The 21,932-nt window shown below is 36.5% G+C and overlaps 1 protein-coding gene across 1 annotated transcript in view; it reads left to right on the top strand.

Annotated features, from left to right (window-relative positions):
• DNAH14 (dynein axonemal heavy chain 14) overlaps positions 1-21,932 on the top strand; it is a 417,787-nt gene that overhangs the window by 88,188 nt on the left and 307,667 nt on the right. The window contains exons 13-15 of the mRNA XM_070602297.1: positions 14,542-14,827; positions 15,408-15,453; positions 15,551-15,648. Coding sequence (XP_070458398.1) covers positions 14,542-14,827; positions 15,408-15,453; positions 15,551-15,648 — 430 coding nt within the window. The remainder of the gene's footprint in view (positions 1-14,541; positions 14,828-15,407; positions 15,454-15,550; positions 15,649-21,932) is intronic.

Below are 21,932 nucleotides of genomic sequence, written 5' to 3'. Positions count from 1 at the left end.
ACACACACACATGCACACACACTCCTGCTTCCTCTGTAGAAAGCTGTAATTACACTTATCTCACTTGATTTCTTTGTTCATGTATTATTGAGCACTGACTATGTATCAGGCACTAAACTGGCACTGAAATACATCAGTGAGCAGAACAAATTTTCTGACTTCTTGTAGCTTGTATTCTCCCAAGGTAGACAGATAAGGAAGTGATGAGTACTATGAAGAAAAACAAAGGAAGATAGGGGCATACAGAGTGATGCTGTATGCTACTTTACATGAGAATGGTTAGGGAAGGCCACTCTATCTAAAGTAGCAGCCATTTCTTCAGAGTACTGTTTTTGATTGTGTTATTAACTTAAAAATGACACAAGCCATTGTGAAAACTTTTGAAAGAATCCTAGAGAAACTTTCATTAGGAAATCTTTTCTTGCTGTGAAGAATTGTCCACCCCACCCCCACCCTCTGGCATTATTTTATTCTCCTACTAGAATGACGTGTTATTTTTATGCCCTTTTTAATATATTTTGTTTATGAATTTTTAATTTCAATGTAATAGAATTTATCAGTCCTTTCATTTGTTAGTATTTGAAAGTATTTGCCATCCTGAGGTCATAAAGATGTTCTCCTGTATTTTCTTTTTTTGTTTGTTTGTTTTTAAAGATTGACGCCTGCGCCAACATTTGTGGCTAATCTCTTTTTTTTTCCTCCTTCTCCCCAAAGCCCCCCAGTATATAGTTGTATATTCTAGCTGTGAGTGCCAATGGTTACGCTCTCCTGTATTTTCTTATAAAAGTTTTAATTTTTTCTTCACCTTTATCTTTAATATATCTGGAAATGTTTTTTGTGCGTGGTGTATGGTAATGATCCATTTTCGTTTATATGATTAACCTTGCCCAAGCAATTTATTTATGTCCTTTCCTTGTTGATCTGCAGTGGCAGCTCTTTATCATTTGTCTTACGTTTCCATATATATGTGTCTTCTGTTTCCAGACTCTTATTCTGTTCTTTTGGTCTATTTGCCTATTACTGTGCCAGTCCCATACTGGATTAATGCTTTATCTTTGAAATAACTCTTCTCCTTCTCTAAGACTGTCTTTGCTATTCTCAGCCATTTTCGCTTCCATGTACCTTTTAGGATCAAACCCTATTTGGATTTTGATTGAAATTGTCTAGAACATATAGGCAATTGTAGCGGGAGAGTTAATATTTTATGCTATTGAATCTCCCTACCATGATTGTGTTACTCATTTAAGTCTTCTTTTATATCTTTTGATGTTTTTTATAATTTTTTCCTTGAAAATCTTGTACATTTTTTGGTTAGATTTAGCTAAGTGCTTTATATCCCCAACACGTACTCTAAGGGAATTATTTTAGTTGCTTCTATAGTTCTTTTATGAACACATTGGAATAGAAATATTTCAAAATAAAAAAACATGTACTATTTTAATTTTTTTCTTAAGATTAATGTTAAATTAGCACTGTGGACCTTGTTAAGGCTATCGATATTCATTACAGAATGTCTCTCCAGACAAAGTTACACTACTTTCTGTTCTCTTAAAGACTGCCTTTTAAGTGTATCCTCTTTTATACTGGCTGTTGCCTATTGATAGCGAAACCTGGAATTAACTAGACTTAATTTTTTCTTATATTATTACTCATACTATTGAATATTTTTCTTATGCTTAATAGCCAGTTGTATTTCTCATTTTTATGACTTTTTGATGTCCTTTCCCATTTTTCTAATGGAGTTTTCTTTTTTCTTATCAAATTACAAAAACTGTTTATAAAATACAGACCATAACCATTTGTCATACATTGAAAATATAAATCCTAATGTGTTGTTTTTCATTTTGTTAATAGTATTTCTAGTATGAGGAAGATTTTTTTAATGTAGTTAAAACCTATCAGCACCAGGCCCAGATGGGTTCACTGGTAAATTCTACCAAACATTTAAGGAAGAAATTATGCAAATTCTCTACAGTCTCTTTCAGAGGATAGAAACAGATGGAATACTTCCTAACTTATTCTACAAGGCCAACATTCCCCTTATACCAAAACCAGACAAAGACATTACAAGAAAAGAAAACTACAGATCAATATCTCTCATGAACATAGATATAAAAATCTTCAATGAAATATTAGCAAATCAAATCCAACAATGTATAGAAAGAATTATGTACTAAGTGGGATTTATCCCAGGTATGCAAGGCTAGTTCAACATTTGAAAATCAATTAGTGTAATCCATTACATCAACAGGCTAAAGAAGAAAAATCATATGATCATATCAATAGATATAGGAAAATCATCTGACAAAATGTAACACCCATTCATGATAAAACTCTCAGTAAACTAGGAATAGAGGGGAACTTCCTCAACTTGATAGAGAATATTTACAAAAAACCCTATAGTGAACATCCTGCTTAATGATAACAAGCTTGAAGCTTTCTCACTAAGATCAGGAAGAAAGTAAGAATGTCCTTTCTCACTACTGCTTTTTAACATTGTACTGGAATTACTAGATATTACAATAAGACAAGACAAGACAAGAAAAAGTATACAGTTTGAGAAGGAAGAATTAAAACTGTCTTTGTTTGCAGATGATATGATTGTCTATGTAGAAAATCTGAAAGAATTGACAAGAAATCCCCTGGAACTAATAAGTGATTAAAGGAGAGTTGTAGGATACAAAGTTAATATTAATACCTCAGTCACTTTCCTATATACCATCAATGGGCAAGTTCATTTTGAAATTAAAAACGTAATTACATTAGCACCCTCAAAATGAAATACTTAGGTATAAATCTAACAAAATATGTATGGTATCTATATGAGAAAAACTACAAAACTCTGATGAAAGATAGCAAAGAACTAAATAAATGGAGAGATATTCCATGTTCATGGATGAGAAGACTCAATATTGTCAAGATGTCAGTTCTTCCCAACTTAATCTGTAGATTCAATGCAATTCCAATCAAAACTCAGCAAGTTATTTTGTTGATATTGACAAACTGATTCCAAAGTTTATATGGAGAGGCAAAAAACTCAGAATAGCCAACACAATATTAAAGGAGAACAACAAAGATGGAGGACTGACATCACCTGAATTTAAGACTTAATATAAAGCTACAGTAATCAAGACAGTGTGGTGTTAGCAAAAGAATAGGCAAATACATCAATATAACAAAATAGAGAACCTGGAAATAGATCCCCATAAATATAGTCAACTGATGTTTGAGAAAGGAACAAAGGCAATACAATGGAGCAAAGATAGTCTTTTCAACAAATGGTGGTGGGATAACGGGACATCCACATGCAAAAAAATGAATCTAGACACAGACCTTACACCCTTCACAAAATTTAACTCAAAATGGATCATAGACCTAAATGTAAAATGTAAAATTATAAAAATTACTAGAAGGTAACATAGAAGAAAACCTAAATGACCTCAGGTATGGCAATGACTTTTTAGATAAAATAGCCAAAGGCCTGAGCTATGAAAGAATTGATTACTTCATTAAAATTAAAAACCTCTTCTCTGAAAAAGGCATTGTCAAGAGAATGAGAAGACAAGCCACGGCCTGGCAGAAAATATTTGCAAAAGACACATCTGATAAAGGACTCTTATTTAAAATCTACAAAGAACTCTTAAAGATCAACAATAAGATAACAAACAAACCAATTTAAAAATGAGCCAAAGATCTTAACAGATAACTCACCAAAGAAAATATACAGGTGGAAAATATGCATCTGAAAATATGATCCACATCATACGTCATAAGGGAAATGCAAATTAAAACAACAGAGATACCACTACACATGTGTTAGAACAGCCAAAATCCAGAACACTGACAACACCATACGCTGACGAGGATGTGGAGCAACAAGAACTCTCATTCATTGCTGATGGGAATGCAAATTGTACAGCCACTTTGGAAGACAGTTTGGTGGCTTCTTACAAAAATAAACATACTCTTACCGTAAGATCCAGCAATTGTGCTTCTTGGTATTTACCCAAAGGAATTGCAAACTTATGTCCACAGAAAAACCTACACATGGAAGTCCATAACAGCTTTATCCATAATTGCTGAAACCTGGAAGCAACCAAGATGTGGGTGAATGGATAAATAAACTGTAGTACCTGCAGACAATGGAATATTATTCAGTGCTAAAAAGAAATGAACTATCAAGCCATGATGAGACATGGAGGATCTTAAATGAATGTTCCTAAACGGAAGAAGCCAATAAAAAGGCTATATAGTATGATTCCAATTATATGCGTATCCATACTACGTACTCTTATGATTCCAATTTTTTGGAAAAGGCAAAACTATGGAGACAGTATAAAGATCAGTGGTTGCCTGGGGTTGGGAGAGAGGAAAGGGTGAATAGGTGAAGGACAGAGGATTTTTAGGACAGTGAAAATACATACGATACTATAATGGTGGATACATGTCATTATACATTTGTCCAACCCATAGAACATACAACATCAAAGTGAACCCTAATGTAAAATATATGGGCTTTGGATGATTATGATGTGTCATTGTAGGTTCATCAGTTTTAACGAATATATCACTCTGATGGGGGATGTTGATAATGGGGAGGTGCCGGGGCAGGAAATATATGGGAAATCTCTATACCTTCTACTCAGTTTATTTTTTTATTGAGTTAATGATAGGTTACAATCTTGTGAAATTTCAGTTGTTCATTAATGTTTGTCATTCGTGTTGTAGGTGCACCACTTCACCCTTTGTGCCCATCCCCCACCCCACCTGTCCCCTGGTAGCCACTAATCTGTTCTCTTTGTCCACATTTTTAAATTCCTTATATGAGTGGAGTCATACAGAGATTATCCTTCTCTAACTGGCTTATTTCACTTAACATAATTCCCTCAAGGTCCGTCCATGTTATTGCAAATGGAATGATTTTGTTCTGTTTTGCAGCTGAGTAGTATTCCATTGTATATATATATATACCACATCTTCTTTATCCAATCATCTGTTGATGGGCACTTAGGTTGCTTCCATGTCTTGGCTGTTGTAAATAATGCTGCAGTGAACATTGGGGTGCATAGGACTTTTGGAATTGCTGACTTCAAGCTCTTTGGATAGATACCCAGTACTGGAATGGCTGGATCATATGGTAGTTCTATTTTTAATTTTTTGAGAAATCTCCATACTGTTTTCCATAGTGGCTGCACCAGTTTGCATTCCCACCAGCAGTGTATGAGGGCTCCTTTTTCTCCACAACCTCTCCAACATTTGTTACTATTAGTTTTAGATATTTTTGTCATTCTAACGGGTGTAAGGTGATATCTTAGCATAGTTTTGATTTGCATTTCCCTGATGATCAGCGATGATGAGCATCTTTTCATGTGCCTATTGGCCATCAGTATATCTTCTTTGGAGAAATGTCTGTTCATGTCTCCAGCCCATTTTTTGATCGGGTTGTTTGATGTTTTGTTGATTGAGTTGTGAGAGTTCTTTATATATTATGGATATTAAGCCTTTGTCAGATATATGACTTACAAATATTTTTTCCCAGTTAGTGGGTTGTTTTTTTGTTTCAATCCTGTTTTCATTTGCCTTGAGGAAGCTCTTTATTCTGATGAAGTCCCATTTGTTTATTCTTTCTATTGTTTCCCTTCTCTGAGAAGACATGGTGTCCGAAAAGGTCCTTTTAATACTGATGTCAAAGAGTGTACTGCCTCCGTTTTCTTCCAGAAGCCTTATGGTTTCAGGTCTCACCTTTAGGTCTTTAATCCATTTTGAGTTTATTTTGGTGAATGATGAAAAAGAATGGTCAATTTTCATTCTTTTACATGTGGCTTTCCAGTTTTCCCAGCACCATTTGTTGAAAAGGCTTTCTTTTCTCCATTGTATGCCCTCAGCTCCTTTGTTGAAGATAAGCTGTCCAAAGATGTGTGGTTTTATTTCTGGGCTTTCAATTCTGTTCCATTGATCTGTGCACGTGTTTTTGTACCAGTACCATGCTGTTTTGATTACTGTAGCTTTGTAGTATGTTTTGAAGTCAGGGATTGTGATGCCTCCCGTTTTGTTCTTTTTTCTCAGGATTGCTTTAGCAATTCGGGGTCTTTTGTTGCCCCATATGAATTTTAGGATTCTTTGTTCTAATTCTGTAAAGAATGTCATTGGGATTCTGATTGGGATGGCATTGAATCTGTAGATTGCTTTAGGTAGAATGGACATTTTAACTATGTTTATTCTCCCAATCCATGTACATGGAATGTCTTTCCATCTCCTTATGTCGTCATCCAATTCTCTCAGAAAGGCCTTGTAATTTTCATTATATAGGTCCTTCACTTCCTTAGTTAAATTTATCCCAAGGTATTTTATTCTTTTTGTTGCAATTGTGAATGGTATTGTGTCCTTGAGTTCTTTTTCTGTTAGTTCATTATTAGAATATAGAAATGCTACTGATTTATGCAAATTGATTTTATACCCTGCAACTTTGCTGTAGTTGTTGATTACTTCTACGTTTTCCAATGGATTCTTTGGGGTGTCGTCTGCAAACAGCGAGAGTTTCACTTCTTCCCTCCCTATTTGGATTCCTTTTATTCCTTTTTCTTGCCTGATTGCTCTGGCCAGGACCTCCAGTACTATGTTAAATAAGAGTGGTGATAGAGGGCATCCTTGTCTCGTTCCTGTTTTCAGGGGGATGGGGTTCAGTTTTTGCCCATTGAGTATGATGTTGGCTGTGGGGCTGTCATATATGGTCTTTATTATGTTGAGGTAGTTTCCTTCTATGCCCATTTTGTTCAGAGTTTTTATCATAAACGGCTGTTGGATCTTGTCAAATGCTTTCTCTGCATCTGTTGAGATGATCATGTGGTTTTTATTCCTCAGTTTGTTGATGTGGTGTATCACGTTAATTGATTTGCGGATGTTGAACCATCCCTGTGTCCCTGGTATGAATCCCACCTGATCATGATGTATGATCCTTTTGATGAATTGCTGAATTCTGGTGGCCAAAATTTTGTTTAGAATTTTTGCATCTATGTTCATCAGTGATATTGGCCTGTAGTTCTCTTTTTTCGTGGCGTCCTTGTCTGGCTTTGGTATCAGCGTGATGTTGGCCTCATACAATGTGTTAGGAAGTGTTCCATCCTCCCTAATTTTTTGGAATAGCTTGAAAAGGATAGGTCTTAAATCCTCTCTGAAAGTTTGGTAGAATTCCCCAGGAAAACTATCTGGTCCTGGGGTTTTATTCTTTGGGATGTTTTTGATTGCTGTTTCAATCTCTTTCCTTGTGATTGGTCTGTTCAAATTGTCTGCTTGTTCTTGAGTGAGCTTTGGGAGATTGTAGGAGTCGAAGAATTTATCCATTTCCTCTAGGTTATCCATTCCGTCGGCATATAGTTTTTCGTAGTATCCTCTTATAATCTGTTGTATTTCTGCAGAGTCTGTTGTTATTTCTCCTCTTTCATTTCTGATTTTGTTTATTTGAGCTTTCTCCCTTCTTTTCTTTGTAAATCTGGCTAGGGGTTTATCAATTTTATTTATCTTCTAAAAAAAAACAGCCTTTGTTTCATTGATCCTTTCTACTGCCTTTTTCGTTTCAATAGTATTTATTTCTGCTCTGATTTTTATTATTTCTCTCCTTCTGCTGACTTTGGGCTTTATTTTTTCTTTTTTCTCTAGTTCATTTAGGTGTAGTTTAAGATTGCTTATTTGGGATTTTTCTTGTTTGTTAAGATGTGCCTGTATTGCGATGAATTTTTCTCTTAATACAGCTTTTGCTGTGTCCCATATGAGGTGGTATGGCATGCTATCATTTTCATTTGTTTCCAGGTATTTTTTGATTTCTTCTTTAATTTCTTCAGTGATCCATTGCTTGTTCAGTAGTGTATTGTTTAGTCTCCACATCTTTGTGCCTTTCTCAGCTTTTTCTTGTAATTAATTTCTAGCCTTACAGCATTATGATCGGAGAAGATGCTTGTTATTATTTCAATGTTTTAAATTTGTAGAGGCTTGCCTTGTTCCCCAACATATGGTCTATCTTCGAGAATGTTCCATGTGCACTTGAGAAGAATGTGTATTCTGCTTTTTTAGGATGAAGTGATCTATATGTGTCTATTAAGTCCAATTGTTTTAGTTTTTCCTTTAGCTCCACTATTTCCTTGTTGATTTTCTGTCTGGATGATCTGTCCATTGATGTGAGTAGGGTGTTGAGGTCCCCTACTATTATTGTGTTGTTTTTAATATCTTCCTTTAGGTCTGTTAATAGTTGCTTTATGAAGCTTGGTGCTCCTGTGTTGGCTGCATAGATATTTATAAGCATTATTTCTTCTTGATGAAGTGTCCCTTTGATCATTATATATTGTCCCTCTGTGTCTCTCTTTACCTGTCTTATTTTGAAATCCACTTTGTGTGATATAAGAATTGCAACACCTGCTTTTCTTGCTTGCTATTAGCTCGAAGTATTGTCCTCCACCCCTTCTCTCTGAGCCTGTCTTTGTCCTTGGGGCTGAGGTGTGTTTCCTGGAGGCAACAAATTGTTGGATCTTGTTCTTTAGTCCATTTTGCCACTCCGTGTCTTTTTATTGGAGAGTTCAATCCGTTGACATTGAAGTGATTATTGAGTCATGTGGACTTAAAGCTGTCAATCTGTTGCTCATTATCTGGCTTTCCTGCTTTCTCTTCCTGTGTGCTTCATCCTACCCATTTGATACTGCAATTTCCTATGCTGGGTTTCTTAGATTTTTGCTTATTTATGTTTTGTATCTTTGTTCTGTTGTTTAGTTTAGTCTCTAACCTGAAGTTTGTATTTAGAATCTCGTGTATAATATAGTCTGTTCTCTGGTGGTCTCTTACTTACTTGGCCTAGACTAATTTAGTCCCTTTGCTCTTCCCCTCCTAAGTTATTATTTTCACTTCTTATTCCAACTTTTGTTATGAGTTTGTAGTTAGAGTGATAAGATCGTCTTTGCTTTGGTAGTATCCTTCCCTTTATCCTAATGCTATAGTTGAATATTTGCTATCCTATTCTGGTTCTATCCGTCTGTCTTCCTACTCTGTGGTTTGTGACCCCTTTCTCCCTTTTTTCTTTTTTCAGTTATGAGAGCCTTCCTGAGGATTTCTTGTAGTGGAGGACTTTTAGTTACAAATTCCCTTAACTTTTGTTTGTCTGGAAAAGATTTAATTTCTCCCTCATATCTGAAGGATATTTTTGCTGGATGGAATATTCTTGGATGAAGATTTTTATCTTTTAAAGTTTTGAATATGTCACTCCATTCTCTCCTAGGTTGTAAGGTTTCTGTAGAGAGATCCGCTGAAAGTCTGATAGGAGTTCCTTTGTAGGTTATTTTCTGCTGTCTTGCTGCCCTGAGTATTCTTTCTTTGTCATTCATTTTTGCCATTTTTACTACTATATGCCCTGCAGTAGGTCTTTTTACATTGACAAATCTAGGAGATCTGAAATCTTCCTCTACACACATTGCTCCCTCAATCCCTAGATTTGGGAAGTGCTCTTCTATAATTTCATTAAGCACACTTTCTACTCCATTTTCCTTTTCCACGTTCTCAGGAATTCCTATGATCCTTAAATTCTTCCTCCTCATTGAATCCGCTATCTCTCAGAGATTTTCCTCAATTTTTTAAATTCTTAGTTCTCTTTCTTCCTCTGTCTGGAGCCATTCAGCCTGTCTAACTTCGATTATGCTAATTTTCTCTTCTATGGTGTCTACACGGGCATGCAGGGTGTCCGTCTTCTGTTTTATCTGATCCATTGTGTTTTTCATCTCTAGTATTTCTGTTTGATTCTTCTTTATAATTTCAATCTCTTTTGTGAAGTAACTCCAGAACTCGTTGGCTTGTTTCTGTATCTTTCTCTCTACCCCATTGACTTTTTTGATTATAGCTGCTCTGAACTCATTTTCACTTAGTTTACCTACTTCCAAGTCCTCAGGACTTAATTCTCTGTTTTTATTGTTTTCCTTCTGGTCTGGAGCTTTTATAAATTGCTTGACGGTAGAGGAGTGGTTTTTTCGCATGGTGGTAGAATTCAGTTGCAGTTAGAGCCTGTCGCCACTAGATGAGGGTCGAGAGCTGTGTGTTCTGAGCTCTCCGCCTTTGGGCAAGATGGCCACACCCAGCGTGGTTTTCTGGGGGGAGGGGTGGTTTTTCTCGTGCGCCTATCTGGATTCGGATCAGTTCTGTCCTCTGGTCTCCCGGGACCCTGGGTTTATGGGATCCCCCCACACGGAAGCTTTCCCCCGTCAGTGGGTTTCCACTGTACTGTCAGTGGGAGTCCTGGATGATCCCCCGGTAGCGCGGCCCCTCTCCTGCTCCTTCCCGCACCCCCGACAGCGATCCCGGTCTCTAGGGGAGGGAGCGAAGTTCTCTCCTACCCTGTTCCAGCTCCTCTGAGGCCTGCTGCAAGGTCTCCATCCTCCGTCTTTTTGGTACTGTAGGTCTCTGACGTCTTGGCATTAGGTTTATTTGCTGAAATTCAGTTTTTCCAATCCTTTGTTGTAGTTTGGAGGGGAGAGAGTCCCGGGTCAGCTCACCCTCCCATTTTGCTCCACCCCACCTTCTACTCAGCTTTGATGTGAACCTAAAACTGCTCTAAAAAAATAGTGTCTTAAAAAAAAAACTATCAGCTGTTTCCTTTATAGTCTCTGCCTTTGGTATCATATTTGGAAAAGAATTTCCCATACTAAAATAATACAAATATTCAATTAGTTTTTCCATAACTTTATGGTTTTATTCTCTACATTTAAATAATTATTTAATCTAATATTTATTTTGGTATATGTATTGTGAGATAGATAAATTAATTTTCCCCAAATGTACTAACACATTTTATTGAATACTCTATCCTTTTCCGACTGATTAGAATGTATCTTTACCGTGTGCTAACTTTTTATGTACTCTTTTGCCTGTTCTTTTATTATAATTTTTTAAAATTTATTTTTGAGGAGATCATATATGGAGAGTTGAATTGATCATTCTTAATTCATGGCACACTATTTCCATCAGTTCATTCAAGATCTCTTGTTTGTTTTATTTTATTTTATTTTTCTCCTTTTTCCCCATCTTTAACCAATCTTCCTCCCCTTATGAGAACTCAGTGGAATATAGTTTTTGTATATTTCTTCAATCTACCTTCCATAAGTTTACAATAAAGTTTAAAAAAATATTGATTTTTTTTGATATATGCATGTTAAAAACTACATAAATGTCATTGTGCTGCGGTTCTGTTTTTACATTTTTTTAAAGATAGAATCTAATTCTTTTGGAGGGGGGTGAGGAAGATTGGCCCTGAGCTAACACCTCTTGCCAATCTTCCTCTTTTTGCTTGAGGAAGAGTGACCCTGAGCTAACATCTGCGCCCAGCTTCCTCTATTTTTTATGTGGATTGTCGCCACAGCATGGCTTGATGAGTGGTGTAGGTCTGTGCCAGGATTCAAACCCATGAACCCGGGCCGTCAAAGTGGAGCATGCTGAACTCAAGCACTATGCCACTGGGCCAGCCCCTGCTTTTACATTTTTTCATTTAACATTATGTTGTTAAGGTTCATGTCATATATAGGTGGATCTAGATCTAGATTTCATGACGTTGTACCACTAAATCCCCCATCAGTGAAAGACTTGTTACACAGCTGCTGGGAGTGCTGTCAGCAGATAGCCTTTAGCTGTCAGCCTTTTCAGAGGTTGCTTCTACTGCAGCCCACTTGTCCAAGATTGTGCCCTTTCTGGGATGGTCCATGTACAATGAATAATTGTTGCAGGGCTATAAAGGCATGGCCTCTTGGTCCAGCTTGGAACAATTCTGAAGGGCCGTTCCAGCTCCAGAGCTCCCCACAGGGTTGACTGAGACTGTTGGTTGGCCTGTATCACAGCTCACTTTCCCCTCTACCCACTCTACTTTCTTTCTTTCTTTCCATAGGTGTTTACCCCCAAACACACTTCTTAATACACATCCTGCCTGTCTCAGAGTCTGCTTCCCAGGGAACACAGTCTATGACAGTATACACACACACACAAACACACACACATATAATTTATTGTTTCTGATTGTTACGTAATATTTGCATGCATCAACTTTTATATGTCTGTTATCCTGCAGACACTTAAGTTACTTCTAAGTCTTTACTATCACTAACACAGCTGTGATAAAGAGCCTCTTAACAGGTTTTCTTGTGGACTAGGTGAAATTTTATCCTTGTTATGTATATTTGAAAGTAGATTGCTGGGTCATTGGATATATGCACGTCATTTAAAAATACTGCCATCTTGCTCTCCAGCAAGAGTAGAAGTTACATTCCCGTTACCAGTGCATTTCTCCATGTTCTTTCTCCCTATTTGATGACTTTTTAACTTTTGCTGGTCTGATGTGGAATAAGTGGTGTCTTGCTGTTTTATTTCTATTTCTCTCTTTACTAGTGAGGCTTCAAATCTATATGAACTATTTTAATTTTCCTTCTTTGAATTGCTTATTGATATCTTTTTAACATTTTTTTCTGTTGGTTTCTTACTGATTTTTAGGACTTTCTTGTATATTCTAGATATTGATTCTCTGTTAATTTTAGACTTTGTGAATATTACCTCTCAACCTGTCACTACCTGTTAACTTTAGCTGTAGATCTTTGGTAACAAAAATTCTTAATTTTGATATTTTAAAATTCAACACTGACTCTAATTTTCCAGTTTCCTTGTGATTAGATTTCATGTATCTGGCCTTGTGAACCTGGTGTGACTCCTGTTGTCCCTGATTCCGTTTTTGCCCCATCATCAAGGTTTTAGCATCTTGCTCATACTTTTCCCTCTAATTTCTGATGTTGGTTCGCCCCTGTTTTTGCCAGTGCTAAACACGTTTGGCATAGACTACTTTTTGAGCTCCTTCTAATATCCAGTCCAAGATAAGACAGATAATTAGTTTATTTTGGGGCATATTGAGTCAGAGGTACCTGTGGGCAGCCAGATGAAAATTTCTCTTAGGATGTTGGAAATATAGATCTGACTCGAGAGAGAGCTCGGAGCTAAAGTCCTCCCCCTATTCCCCACTGCATGCTGTAGAATTTATAGTTTCTTTTAGATGTGGCTATTTCTCTCTTAAAGTTTACAACCTAAAGGAAGTCAAACTATTTACTGGTTAATTCTTGTTGGCACAAAAAGCGTTTAACAGCCAAAAACTTTCTTTATTACAAAATGGTTTTCAAGCCCCAGTTCATATTTTAACTATGGGCTTTGGCATCACAGACCCATGACTAGACTTCAGTCTTACCACGTGCTAGCAATACAGCCTTTGACAAATTAATACAAGCTTCCTGGGTCTCAATTTCCTTTTATGTGCAATAGGAGTAATAATTTTTGTCTTCAGATTGTTATGAGGATGAGGTGAAGGTAACTTGTTTACTACAGTGCCTAGGGCATGATAAGTCAAATGGTAACTATACTATGTTAAGTGGTAATTCAAGAATGATTCTATGCAAAATTTTAGATACTATAATATTAGAAGGTAGGTAGGGCTTGAGGTCCAGTCATTCCCAGAGTTAGAGGTTATTTTCCAGAATGAGCTATGCAACACATTATATATTTGTTTGGAATTGTCTGTGTGAACTTTTTTATTGTGATAAAACACATAACGTAAAACTTACCATTTTAGTCATTTGTAAGCGTGTGATTCAATGCTATTAGTACCTTCACAGTGTTGTGTAACTGTCACCACTATCCATTTCCAGAAGTTTTTCATCATCCCAAACAGAAACTCCATACCCATTTGTGTAGAACTTTTAAGGCTTGCAAATCATCTTCAGCATCTACTCAAGCTCTTTGCCTAGCAGCTTAATAGAGTGTTAATAGCATTTATTTATACTCTTAACTGTCTTTATTTGTTAGTGACTGGGACTAAAGGCTGAGATTCTTGCAGGTGATTCGGATGACCACACTGAGAAATGCTTGCTAGATGCCTCAGGCACAACCGATTATTTATGGAATATGACGGATCAATAGATTAACTGAGAGCCCATGTCTAGACAGAGCCTCAGAGCAACTAACATTGTGTAAAAATAAGATATTTATACCTAGAATACTCCTGTTATTTTTCAGTAAGGATACTATACTAGTGTGTGTATGTTAAAAGGAAGAATTGGGACCTATAGTAATGGTTTTGAAGTATATTCCTGATTTTTCATTAAACCCGAGTATACAGTAGAGTCATCTGCTCGGATTTTAAATGATTCGGAATCCTGGGCCCTGCCCCTGTCTTTTTAACTCAAATTCTCTGGAGACAGGGTCTAAGACTTTGTATTTTTAATAAGCTCTCAAATGACTAATATGTAGATACACTGGCATCAATTTATACAGTCTTTTGGGGGGAATTACTGCATTATAATATATCATTTATTTCACATTAATTTATTTTAACATGCAAATATCAGTTATATGATAATACAGTGTTACTCAGTTATACTGAAGTTATTATTTATCATTTAAAATTTAGGTCTGTATTATCCTAAGTTAAAAGATATGTTCTTTTACTTATATATTGTCACTGGCACTTTAACATATCTGTTAAATTAGATTTTGAATGGTATTAAAGTGGATAAGGATTTGAGAAAAATATATGCACCAATATTTGAAGTAAATCTACACTTGAGAATTCCCGCTGAGAGTGATTCTTCAGAAAATTCTAAAGAGAACTTTCATGAGTCTGACAAGTTCTCTGAAAAATCTGTGATGTGTGAAGAAGAAGAGGAAATGTCAGAAAATGAAGTCAACCCTGTCATAAAGCACTCAAGTGAAGAACTGCTCCCAGTAAGGAAGAAGCAAAAAACATTTAGTTACAACCTTGAAGAGATTCTTTCAGGTAAGACAAATGAGACTATAGGAATGAAGGGAAATATCCTAACAGCTGGAAAATAACAAGTGAGAGAAAATTTTAGTAGTTTATGTATTATCAATTGATAGGTATGATCTTTATAAATGTTAAAATATGAATGCTCAAAGTGAGCATAAACTTAGAGATCATTTGTAGTGCATGTAAGTAATAACACCATTATTCATTTTAATCTAAATTCACAGACCATGTGAGGGGGGCCTGAGGGTCTCTTTCATCAGGATGAACAACACCTGGGATGCTTGTTAAAAATGATGTTGGCTCAGGGCCAGTCTTCCTCGGCAAAAAGAGGAGGATTGGCAGTAGTTAGCTCGGGGCTAATCTTCCTCAAAAAGAAAAAAAAGGCAGACTCTGGACTCCATCTCAGACCTCCAGTTATCAATCAGAATCTGGGGGTGGGGGTACTGGTTGAATACTTAACTTTCAAGTTTATTCTTCCAGTTTATTCTTAGGGTGTTTGGAAAGCACTGACACATATCAACTTCTCAGTTAGCTGATATAAATATCAATTAATTTTTTGTTCTCTCTTTCTTTCCATGGATTTTAATAGATGTAGAACTCACGACTGAGTTTGAGAATAAATACATGTATGATGAGTAAGTAGTAGAACATTTTTGAAATTACAAGTAATTGTATTTTATATGTTAGTTAGTGCATTCTTCTAAAGTATGCTTTTATTGTATTCTCTCTTAGATTTTTAGAATTCCCTACAAATCTCTTTATAACTCCCAACAGATTGGAATTTTCAATAAAAATTCAAAAAATGGTGACTGATATTGAAACATGTATAAGTAAGTATTTTAAAGTTTAGATATATTGTCTTCTTTGGCAATATTTTCATAAATTTAAGCATCTGATGCTTTTACCTGGGGATGTGGCAGACATTACAGTATATTAGGAGATCATAAATTCACACTCTTTGGGATGAATCAATGTGAATTTGGAGTTATTTGAGGATGTGTGAGTTATACATCTAGCCATAGAGTGCATAGAAGATGGAAATTAGGAAAATAGCCCAAGGCTTGGATTTTTTCAGTAATGTACTATAGAATTTTATAAGACTTAAATAAGCAAGTACCTTACATCACAGCATAACAAAGATATTGTTTTCACATTAAATAGATTTTTATTAATTCTTTTCCAGCTGCCTGTACACAATCTAAAATTATATCGCAGTTATTAGCCTGACCAATGAATTTATCCCTTGACTACAGTCTAAGTCTTACAAATATCTTAGAACAGCAGAACACTTGGCAGCTTCTTAAATCTTGCATCATTCTCCAGTCACATCATGATAGGTTGCTGAGTTCAGAGGACCCTCTTTGCAGCCTAAGCTGGTATCCAGTGCATTATTTGATTTCTTTTTTTGTTAAGATTATGATAATTTACAACCTTGTGAAATTTCAGTTGTACGTCATTGTTAGTCATGTTGTGGGTGCACCACTTTACCCGTTGTGCCCTCCCCCCACTACCCCCCCTTTCCCCTGGTAACCACTGATCAGTTCTCCTTGCCTATATGTTAACTTCCACCTATGAGTGGAGTCATACAGAGTTCGTCTTTCTCATTTCACTTAACATAATACCCTCAAGGTCCATCCATGTTGATGTGAATGGGACGACTTTGTCCTTTTTTATGGCTGAGTAGTATTCCATTGTATATATATATACCATATCTTCTTTATCCAATCATCAGTTCCTGGGCACTTAGATTGGTTCCACATCTTGGCTGTTGTAAATAATGCTGCGATGAACATAGGGGTGCATGGGACTCTTGGAATTGCTGATTTCAGGTTCTTAGGATAGATACTCAGTAGTGGGATGGCTGGGTCATAAGGTATTTCTATTTTCAACTTTTTGAGAAATCTCCATACTGTTTTCCATAGTGGCTGCACGAGTTTGCATTCCAACCAACGGTGTGTGAGGGTTCCTTTTTCTCCACAACCTCTCCAACATTTGTCACTCTTGGTTTTGGATATTTTTGCCATTCTAACAGGTGTAAGGTGATATCTTAGTGTCGTTTTGATTTGCGTTTCCCTGATGATTAGTGATGATGAGCAGCTTTTCATGTGTCTATTGGCCATCCTTATATCTTCTTTGGAGAAATGTCTGTTCATGTCCCCTGCCCATTTTTTGATCAGGTTGTTTGATTTTTTTGTTGTTGAGCTGTGTGAGTTCTTTGTATATTATGGAGATTAACCCTTTGTCGGATAAGTAACTTATAAATATTTTTTCCCAATTAGTGGGCTTTTTTTTTTGTTTCAATCCTGTTTTCCCTTGCCTTGAAGAAGCTCTTTATTCTGATGAAGTCCCATTTGTTTATTCTTTCTATTGTTTCCCTCGTCTGAGAAGTTATGGTGTCCAAAAAGATTCTTTTGAAACTGATGTCAAAGAGTGTACTGCCTATATTCTCTTCTAGAAGACTTATTGTTTCAGGCCTAATCTTTAGGTCCTTGATTCATTTTGAGTTTATTTTGGTCAATGGTGAAAAAGAATGGTCAATTTCCATTCTTTTACATGTGGCTGTCCAGTTTTCCCAGCACCATTTGTTGAAGAGACTTTCTTTTCTCCATTGTAGACCCTCAGGTCTTTTGTCAAAGATTAGCTGTCCATAGATGTGTGGTTTTATTTCTTGGCTTTCAATTCTCTTCCATTGATCTGTGCACCTGTTTTTGTACCAGTATCATGCTGTTTTGATTACTGTAGCTTTGTAGTAAGTTTTGAAGTCAGGGATTGTGATGCCTCCGGCTTTGTTGTTCTTACTCAGGATTGCTTTAGCAATTCGCGGTCTTTTGTTGCCCCATATGAATTTTAGGATTCTTTGTTCAATTTCTGTAAAGAATGTCATTGGGATTCTGATTGGGATGGCGTTGAATCTGTACATTGCTTTAGGTAGAATGGACATTTTAACTATGTTTATTCTTCCAGTCCATCTGCATGGAATGTCTTTCCATCTCTTTATGTCATCATCAATTTCTTTCAAGAAAGTCTTGTAGTTTTTGTTGTATAGATCTTTCACTTCCTTGGTTAAATTTATCCCAAGGTATTTTATTCTTTTTGTTGCGATTGTGAATGGGATTGAGTTCTTGAGTTCTTTTTCTGTTAGTTCATTGTTAGCGTATAGAAATGCTACTGATTTATGTATGTTGATTTTATACCCTGCAACTTTGCTATAGCTGTTGATTGTTTCTAAAAGTTTTCCTATGGATTCTTTGGGGTTTTCTATATATAAGATCATGTTGTCTGCAAACAGCGAGAGTTTTACTTCTTCATTGCCTATTTGGATTCCTTTTATTTCTTTTTCTTGCCTAATTGCTCTGGCCAACACCTCCAGTACTATGTTGAATAGGAGTGGTGAAAGTGGGCACCCTTGTCTTGTTCCTGTTCTGAGAGGGATGGGTTTTGAGTATGATGTTGGCTGTGGGTCTGTCATATATGGCCTTTATTATGTTGAGGTACTTTTCTTCTATACCCATTTTATTGAGAGTTTTTATCATAAATGGATGTTGGACCTTGTTGAATGCTTTCTCTGCATCTATTGAGATGATCATGTGGTTTTTGTTTCTCATTTTGTTAATGTAGTGTATCACGTTGATTGGCTTGCAGATGTTGAACCATCCCTGTGTCCCTGGTATAAATCCCACTTGATCATGGTGTATAATCTTTTTGATGTATCGCTGTATTCTGTTGCCAGAATTTTGTTGAGGATTTTTGCATCTATGTTCATCAGTGATATTGGCCTGTAGTTCTCCTTCTTTGTGTTGTCCTTGTCATGTTTGGGGATCAGAGTGATGTTGGCTTCATAGAATGTGTTAGGGAGTGCCCCATCTTCCTCAATTTTCTGGAATAGTTTGAGAAGGATAGGTATTAAATCTTCTTTGAATGTGTGGTAGAATTCTCCAGATAAGCTGTCTGGTCCTGGACTCTTATCTTTGGGGAGGTTTTTGATTACTGTTTCTATTTCTTTACTTGTTATTGGTCTATTCAGATTCTCTGTTTCTTCCTGATTCAGTTTGGGGAGGTTGTAAGAGTCTAGGAATTTATCCATTTCTTCTAGGTTGTTCAATTTGTTGGCATATAGTTTTTCATAGTATTCTCTTATGATCCCTTGTATTTCTTTGGTATCTGTTGTGATTTCTCCTCTCTCATTCCTAATTTTATTTATTTGAGACTTCTCTCTTTTTTTCTTAGTCAGTCTGGCTAAGGGTTTGTTGATTTTGTTAACTTTTTTGAAGAACCAACTCTTTGTTTCATTGATCCTTTCTACTGTCTTTTTTTGTTTCAATATCGTTTATTTCTGCTCTAGTTTTTATTATTTCCCTCCTTCTACTGACTCTGGGCTTTGTTTGTTCTTCTTTTTCTAATTCTGTTAGGTGTCATTTGAGGTTGCTTATGTGAGATTTTTCTTGTTTATTGAGGTGAGCCTGTATTGCAATGAATTTCCCTCTTAGGACTGCTTTTGCTGAGTCCCAAATGATTTGGTATGGTGTGTTTTCATTTTGATTTGTCTCCAGATAATATTTGATTTCTTCTTTAATTTCTTCAATAATCCATTGTTCAGTAGCATGTTGTTTAGTCTCCCCCTTTTTGCCCCTTTCCCAGCTTTATTCTTGTAGTTGATTTCTAGTTTCATAGCATTATGATCAGAAAAGATGCTTGATATTATTTCAACCCTCTTGAATTTATTGTTGCTTGCTTTGTTTCCCAAGATATGGTCTATCCTTGAGAATGTTCCATGTGCACTTTAGAAGAATGTGTAACCTGCTGTTTTTGGATGAAGTGTTCTATATATATCTATTAAGTCCATCTGGTCTAATTTTTCATTTAATTCTATAATTTCCTTGTTGACTTTCTGTCTGGATGACCTATCGATTGGTGTTAATGGGGTGTTGAGGTCCCCTTGTATTATTGTATTGTTGTTCATGTCTTCTTTTAGTTCTGTTAAGAGTTGCTTTACAAATTTTGGTGCTCCTGTGTTGGGTGCGTATATATTTATAAGTGTTATGTCATCTTGGTGGAGTGTCCCTTTTATCATTATACACTGCCCCTCCTTGTCTTTCTTTATCTGTTTTGCTTTGAAGTCTACTTTGTCTGATATTAGTATAGCGACACCTGCTTTCTTTTGTTCATTATTAGCTTGGAGTATTGTCTTCCATCCCTTCACTCTGAGTTGGTGTTTGTCTTTGGGGCTGAGGTGTGTTTCCTGGAGGCAGCATATTGTTGGGTCTTGTTCTTTGATCCATCCTTCCACTCTGTGTCTTTTGATTGGAGAGTTCAATCCATTTACATTTAGAGTGATTATTGAGATGTGGGGGCCTACCGCTGCCATTTTATCTCTTGTTTTCCAGTTTTCTTGCATTTCCCTTGTTTCTCGTCCCATGATTTTTGGATTACTAATTCAGGTATGTAAATTTCTATATTGCATTTCTTATTTGTAATTTGTGTCTTTATTCTTGTTATTTGTTTAGTGGTTACCAGGTGGTTTGTATAAAACATCTCATAGATGAGATAGTCCATTTTCTGATAGCCTCTTATTTCCTTTAATTAAAACGTTCCATCCCTTTTCTCTTCCCCTTCTAGGTTGTTATTGTCAGATTTTTTTTTCCTCTTCTTTCGTTTGTGAGTTTGTGGTTAAAATGACATGGTTATATTTATTCTTGGTGTTTCCCTTCCTTTTATCTTTAATGTTTTATTTAACTTTTGCTAACCTCTTCTGATGGAGAGCTGCTACTTTCTGTTATTGTCCTTCTACTTATCTCCTTTGCTCTTGGTTTTGTAACCCCTTTCCTTTTTTTGATTTTTCAGGTATGAGGCTTTTCCTGAGCATTTCTTGAAGAGGGGGTTTTGTGGCAATGAACTCCCTTAACTTTTGGTTATCTGGAAAAGTTTTTACTTCTTCATTGTATTTGAAGGATATTTTCACTGGGTGGAGTATTCTTGGCTGCAGGTTTTTGTCCTTCAGAATTTTGAATATGTCATTCCACTCTCTTCTAGCCTTTAAAGTTTCTGCTGAGAAATCTGCTGATAGCCTTGTGGGGGTTCCTTTGTAGGTTATTTTCTTCTGCCTGGCTGCCTTTAGTATTTTCTTTTTGTCGTTGACTTTTGCTAGCTTCACTACTACATGCCTTGGGGTTGGTCTTCTTACATTGATAAAGTTTGGAGATCTATTGGCTTCTGTCACATGAAGTTCCATCTCTCTCCCCAGGTTTGGGAAGTTCTCAGCCATTATTTCTTTGAACAGGCTTTCTGCCCCCTTCTCCTTCTCTTCTCCCTCTGGTATACCTATAATCCTTATGCTGCATCTCCTAATTGAGTCTGATAACTCTCAGAGAGTTTCTTCATTTCTTTTTAGTCTTAGTTCTCTCTCCTCCTCTGCCTGCAGCATTTCTATATTCCTATCCTCCAAATTGCTAATTCTTTCCTCCATATTATCGGCCCTACTGTTTAGAGAGTCCAGATTTTTCTTAATCTCCTCCATTGTGTTCTTCATTTCCAGTATTTCTGTTTGGTTCTTCTTTATAGTATCAAGCTCTTTTGTGACATAGCTCCTGAACTTGTTGAGTTGTCTATCTGTATTCTCTTTTAACTCATTGAGTTTTTTTAATAATGGCTGTTTTGAAGTCATCGTCATTTAGGTCATAGATTTCATTGTCTTTGGGATTGTTTTCTGGGTATTTGTCATTTTTCTTCGTTCTGGAGATTTAATATATTTTTTCATACTGCTTGATGGTGTAGATTTGTGCCTCCACATAGAGATAGAGTTTAGTTACTGCTTCCACTTGTTTCTACTGGTGTGTGGGTGGAGCGGCTGTTTAGACTGCACCAACCAGGAACCCTGTCAGCTGTTGCTAACTGGGCTTGGGCCCCTCCTTGTAGTCACAGTGGTCCTGTGTGGTCCCTCTTCAGCTGTGGGGGCAGTTGCAAGGGGGCTTCAGGCTGCTGGTGCCTACCATTGCAGACTACCTAGATGTGCTCCATCCTTAGGGTCTGCGGCAGTGTTACGGGCTTTCCCAGTGGCCGGAGGCAGGATCACCTATATTTGCACCTCTGTCCCTGTCGAAGCCCACAAAAACCTCGC

This window comes from Equus przewalskii, chromosome 31 (genome assembly GCF_037783145.1).
Source record: "Equus przewalskii isolate Varuska chromosome 31, EquPr2, whole genome shotgun sequence".
Lineage (NCBI taxonomy): Eukaryota > Metazoa > Chordata > Mammalia > Perissodactyla > Equidae > Equus > Equus przewalskii.
Note: the sequence above shows the minus strand (reverse complement) of the source record. Positions and strands in the feature narration are given on the sequence as shown.